This window comes from Lepidothrix coronata, unplaced genomic scaffold (assembly GCF_001604755.1).
Source record: "Lepidothrix coronata isolate B3197 unplaced genomic scaffold, Lepidothrix_coronata-1.0 Scaffold41, whole genome shotgun sequence".
Classification (NCBI taxonomy): domain Eukaryota; kingdom Metazoa; phylum Chordata; class Aves; order Passeriformes; family Pipridae; genus Lepidothrix; species Lepidothrix coronata.
In genome coordinates this window covers 3,898,782-3,903,825 of record NW_016690221.1, presented here as the reverse complement: position 1 = coordinate 3,903,825, position 5,044 = coordinate 3,898,782, and the positions used below count along the sequence as shown (strand labels likewise).

Here is a 5,044-nt window from a genome sequence, read left to right as displayed (position 1 = left end):
TTTTAGTCCTCTCTATTGAGAAAACTAGAGAATACCACCAAGAAGATATCTTTTGCTTCCCCTCTGCTTCTTAGAACCTCACAGTTGTCTGAAACCTCAAGTCCACGTGGCTTTCCTTTTAATTCTTTCTGCAGGAAAGCATGTGGGTTTTACTTTCCTCATCTATTAATTGGCTAATGCAAAAAAGTGGTTTGAAACTGCAACAATCTCATTCAGAAGCCACTTTTTAAGCAAAAATGTGTGACTGCTCTTCACTTGGAAGTCAGTGAGAGATTTTATCCTCACCTACCTCACAACTGCATCTGAGCTCCTAGTCTTTGATGGACATCTGAGTGTTCTGAGAATTTAGGCTTAATCCAGGAGGAACTCTCACTAATTTCAAAAGATATCCCATATACAAAGGTCTGATAAGACCAAGATCTTGGAGGGATGAGCACTTTTAGTTTAAGAATTCACATTTCAGTTTAGGGGACAGAAGAACAGACACAAGCTACAGTATATGATTAATTTTTATTGGGTATTTTTAAGGGAAGTGTCTGCTAAATAGAGTTTAGAACAATGTGAGTGGTCCACACAATGAAAAAAATCAGTAATCAGTGTTTCATTTTGTTACTAAGGCGATGAACAAATAACAGACACTGTCAAGATAAACAAGGGACTTCTGATTTTCAAGGGTTTGGAGTGTCTCGTGCAGATTCGTCCCAATTCTATCTTGTTTGGTCCTTTTGAATCTCTAAGCCTGCACCATTTCCTGGAATTCTGTGAAAGATAAGAGATTATTTACAGTAGAAATACTAATATGAAAGGATTAGCAGGAAAAGATTAGTAACATATCAAGAGATTTAGAATAGGAATGAACAGAAAACAGTTCCCTGATAGATGACCAGAGAAAAGAGGCATTGCCTAAACATCCTCTTCTAAACAGCAGGTGGAAAGGCAGTGTTTTGCTGACACTTACAGGGAGTAATAAAATATTCAGGGTAGCTTTAGCCTTCTCTCTGCATAATACTAATCCTAGGCAAAAATACTGGAATGGCTTATGTAGAATTTGAGTAAGAAATAATTAAGAGCTGAACTAAAAAAAAAATTGAAAAGTGAGTCCGTGTGTTTTATTAGCTGTTTGTAACACTTCCATAGCTGAGAAGTGTTGATTTAGAGCACTGTCTAAAGCCAAAAAATTGTGCAGTTCCACGTGGTATGATCCTGGAGTATTGTGTTGTGCAATAAGATACTGTTATTGAAAGGTCTTTTAAATGTTTGGCTTCAGTGAATTAGTGTCTGATCAGTCCTGTCCTGAATGACTATATTAGTATATGGATTGCTTCATAAATCATGTGTGTTTATTCTGGCATAGTTCCTAAGGAACTGGATTTAATTCCTTCCAAAGAAAGAAACAGAAGAGCTCTGTCCTGCTGGTGCAGTGAGCTGGGGAATCTGCCTGCCAGCACATTCCCTGCGTGCTATTCCCTAAGCCTCTTTCATGCTGGCCTGGGCACTTGCTGCTCTCACAGGACAGTGCCATTGGCTGCCAGCCTTTTGTGTGAGTGTGCTTCATGTTCAAAATAGGGCTCAGAAATAGGGAATGAGGAGATCAGGAGGTTTCTGCACTGAGCAGCCATTAAATCCCACCAACATTTGCAGCGGTGAGTGCAACCTGCTGCTTCCTAGAACAGCTGCTCCTTCCTGTCGGGTCCTTACCCTGCCACTGAAGACAAATAGCATCCAACAGATCCTGCTGGGGGATCTTGTGTTGGAGTAGTGACACTTGATCATTCTGTTCTCCTTATTACGCAAAACAAATAAGGGACTATGTGCTGCTGGCTCCTGCATATTGGAAATGTCAGTCAGTGACTAGTGGAATTTCTGTTGGGAAATTGCTGCTGTAAACGAGCTGCTGTGTGTGCTGTTGGTTCCTCTGGGCACAGCTGGTTCTTTGTTCTTGATGTGGCATTTGTGTGTTACAAGTGGTACCAGTGCTGCCTTACATCAGTCAGTGGGAGGAGAAACAAGGGGTAGTTCCCTTCAGAACAACTGGAAATTTGTGAGTGAGAAGCAACAGGAAAGTTCCTCAGGTTTTTTTGACTTGCTTGTGCCAAAGCAGCTGCAGAGAGATGAACCTGTAAGATCAGGGACCTTTTCCACCTTTAAAAGGTTGCTCCTGCAAGGATTTCAGTAAAATCACAGGAGGTACATTGATGTACCATCAACATAAAAGAGAATCACACATCATTACAACACACCCCAGGGAGCTTTGTTCTGCATTTGAACAAGTCAATACCTTCAGCCCCGATTTTCCCGTCCCCGTCGTGATCTGCAGCTGCCAGGAAGGTCTTGGTTTCTGAGGTGGTTAACACTCTGGCTCCACACTCAAACCTCTGAAGGAAATACCTTGGAAGAAAAAAACTTAGGTTTAGATTTTCACACAATATTATTTTTCTATGCTTGTTGTATAATCAAACTGATAGCTATCTCTAAATCATTCACCTCAATAGCCAAGTCCTTCAAACACTGCTTTGTTTGATAAGCTAAATCTTAGTTGTGTATATTCCTGCTTTGTAAGTCCAACCCTGATACAATTGATTCTGCTGTCAAAATCCAGCCCCAGGGAGTTACTTTTTTCTATACTAAGCATCAAAGGCAGGTATTACTAATTTGTTTTTCTCTGTAGGGATTATCTATTTAAATACAAATTTCACAATCTGCTGAAGGATTTCTCAACATTTAGCATAACTTGTGTTCACATTTGCAGAACAGTTCTGGAAAGTAAAAAGTGCTGATAGCTTGATAACATCTAAATAGTTAATAAAATCCTTACTTGAGCTCATCTTCCTCAATATAGCCGCTTTGGTCATTGTCGAGAATCCGGAAGATCTCCTTGAGCTGGCTGCTACTCTTTTTAGACATCCCACTGATCTGAAAGAATTTTTTGGGACTAAAGGAATCTGGAGCTGAAAATAAATTAATAAAAAAATTAACCCCAGACCACTTTGTTCACTGTTCCTAAACGGTCTGAGGGCGCTGCTTTGTTACATTAGAGTTGTTCTAAGCACGAGCAATAGGTGAAGCCTGTCAAGGAGAGAATGAATTTGCCCTACTGGCCCATACCCTCCTAAACATCAAACAAAATCTCGTGGGGATAAGCTGCAAACTGCCAAGATAAACCGGTTATGAACAAACATTCTGTGACAGCTGAGTAAAGAGATCATGGAATTCAGTTTAAAGTACGCACTTGTTCAGTATTCCTTCAGGCCTGAGTCAAACTTGCCCTGTGTTACCCAAAATAACCGATTTGGAGGGTTTGAATTGTTTCCTCACCTTGGCAGTCCCGCAGAGCAGCAGCAATATCCGAAGGGCTTAGAATGTCTGTGAGGCTCATTTTAAACCTGTGCAAAAGAGTATATTGCAAACAGAGTTGTGAAATGCAAATGCATCTTACAGAAAAGTTGGTTTTCTTGTGTTTCGAAGAATGCTGTAAGGATAACAAGGCTTCTAGGAGTAGATTAATCTAATTGATCAAACCAGCATCTCTGCTATTCCTAAACAAAGGACAAGATTTAGTACACTACCTCCTTAAAAAAATTCAGTGCTGAAATAATGCTCTTTAATGAGACGCTTTACATAAATCACGTTGTGAGTTGATTACCAATTTTTTATCATTTACCTTCAACCTATTAAAGTACAGCACGTTTTTAAACTCTGTGTAACTATTAATTTAACTGGAACACATGACATCTGGCAACACAAATAACAGTAGATGCAGTGGGAAAAGGAAAGGTAAGAAAGTTTGCTTCTGTTGTCTCCCCCAACAGCTCTGAAGAACAAAAAGAAAACTGATACTTATCTATATAAGGTCCATCCATATGTAATTTCAGCAATTAAAAGAAAAATCTTAGAACAATGGTTATTGTACTTACTACTGGTGCAGCTCTGCACAGTAATTTCATTTAATTATTCTCAAGTCAGCAGCTCACCTTTAGAGTTTTCTCAGCTAAGTAAAGGAAAAATAGCTGAGGAGACACCAGGCAAAATAGTAATGTTGGCTCTACTTGCTACTCTGTCTTATAAAGGATTCAAAAGGTGACAATAACCACTGCTTAGGTTACACTTTCATGGATCAAATGTTTGAATTGAGACCTGGCTCAAATTTCTTCCTTAACTAATTAAACTTTTCTTTCTATTTATATCCTAAGATAATATGGACAAGAAGAACATTTTATTTTAATAAATCCGCTATTGTTTAATTAAGTACAACTCTGCCATCAAAACAGCCTTTCATTCTCCAAGTATGTTAACAGGTAACCTCTGCACCTGAAAGTCTCTCCTCAGAAGAGACTCCAGCAGTCAAATCCTTATGAAAAGAAATGACTTTGTTTTCCCTAAGTCTGTTGATCCTTTGGAATGTGTAGAGGAGGTTGGAGATGAAAGATCAGAGGTGACAATGTGTCATTCTGACAAAGATGACCTGTCACCAAGATAGAGGAAAGCAAGCCCTAATTTGGGTGATCTTTCTACAGTAAGATTCATTTCATACTTCCTGACCATGTTCTAAATTACAGAAACAGAAACCAAAGACTTCAGTGACACAAAACTTTGAACTAGGTAAAGCTGAATAAGTTGACCTTGCTGTGAGTATTCCTTGGAAGATGATTATTATGATCAGGTGGCCTATGTAGTAATCTATTTTGAATATTTTAAATTACATTAAATCAACAATAGACTATTGCTATAAATAATAGTTGTAGTGAGTTGTAGGAGTCAGACTTTGTCAGTGTGGAGATGAACTTATATACATCTTATAAAACACACTCTCACAATCTATTTCCTTAATAGGACATTTGAATTGGAGGTATAAATAAGTGGTGGTTTATTATATATTTCAAGAGCATTAATTTTGGAACAAAAAGCAGTAAGAAAACTCAAAACAGCAGATATGAGGTTTTTCTTCTCAGACAAAAGTCTATTTCCAGCTTTAAGCAAGTTTATGTGGACAAAATTCTAGGATGTAAGCCAATAAAACTCACATGTATTTTGGTTAGAGTTTATT

At 38.4% G+C, this 5,044-nt stretch overlaps 1 protein-coding gene across 1 annotated transcript; it reads right to left on the bottom strand.

The window, feature by feature from the left end:
- Positions 1-614: 614 nt before the first annotated feature.
- On the bottom strand, positions 615-3,603 carry LOC108496593 (parvalbumin, thymic CPV3). The gene is made up of 5 exons (XM_017813439.1): positions 3,567-3,603; positions 3,316-3,383; positions 2,816-2,948; positions 2,279-2,388; positions 615-759 (listed from the first exon to the last, which is right to left on the bottom strand). The coding sequence occupies exons 2-5, from the start codon at positions 3,374-3,376 to the stop codon at positions 734-736; spliced, it is 330 nt and encodes a 109-aa protein (XP_017668928.1). The 5' UTR covers positions 3,377-3,383; positions 3,567-3,603; the 3' UTR covers positions 615-733.
- Between the last annotated feature and the right edge of the window lie 1,441 nt (positions 3,604-5,044).

Bases quoted from the DNA above. Each gene is read 5' to 3' on its own strand.
- LOC108496593 (XM_017813439.1), bottom strand. From the start codon at position 3,376: ATGAGCCTCACAGACATTCTAAGCCCTTCGGATATTGCTGCTGCTCTG. The intron at 2,949-3,315 runs GTGAGGAAACAA...ATTTATTTTCAG, and splicing joins TGCTCTGCGGGACTGCCAAG to CTCCAGATTCCTTTAGTCCC. The intron at 2,389-2,815 runs GTAAGGATTTTA...TTTTCTTCCAAG, and splicing joins ATTGAGGAAGATGAGCTCAA to GTATTTCCTTCAGAGGTTTG.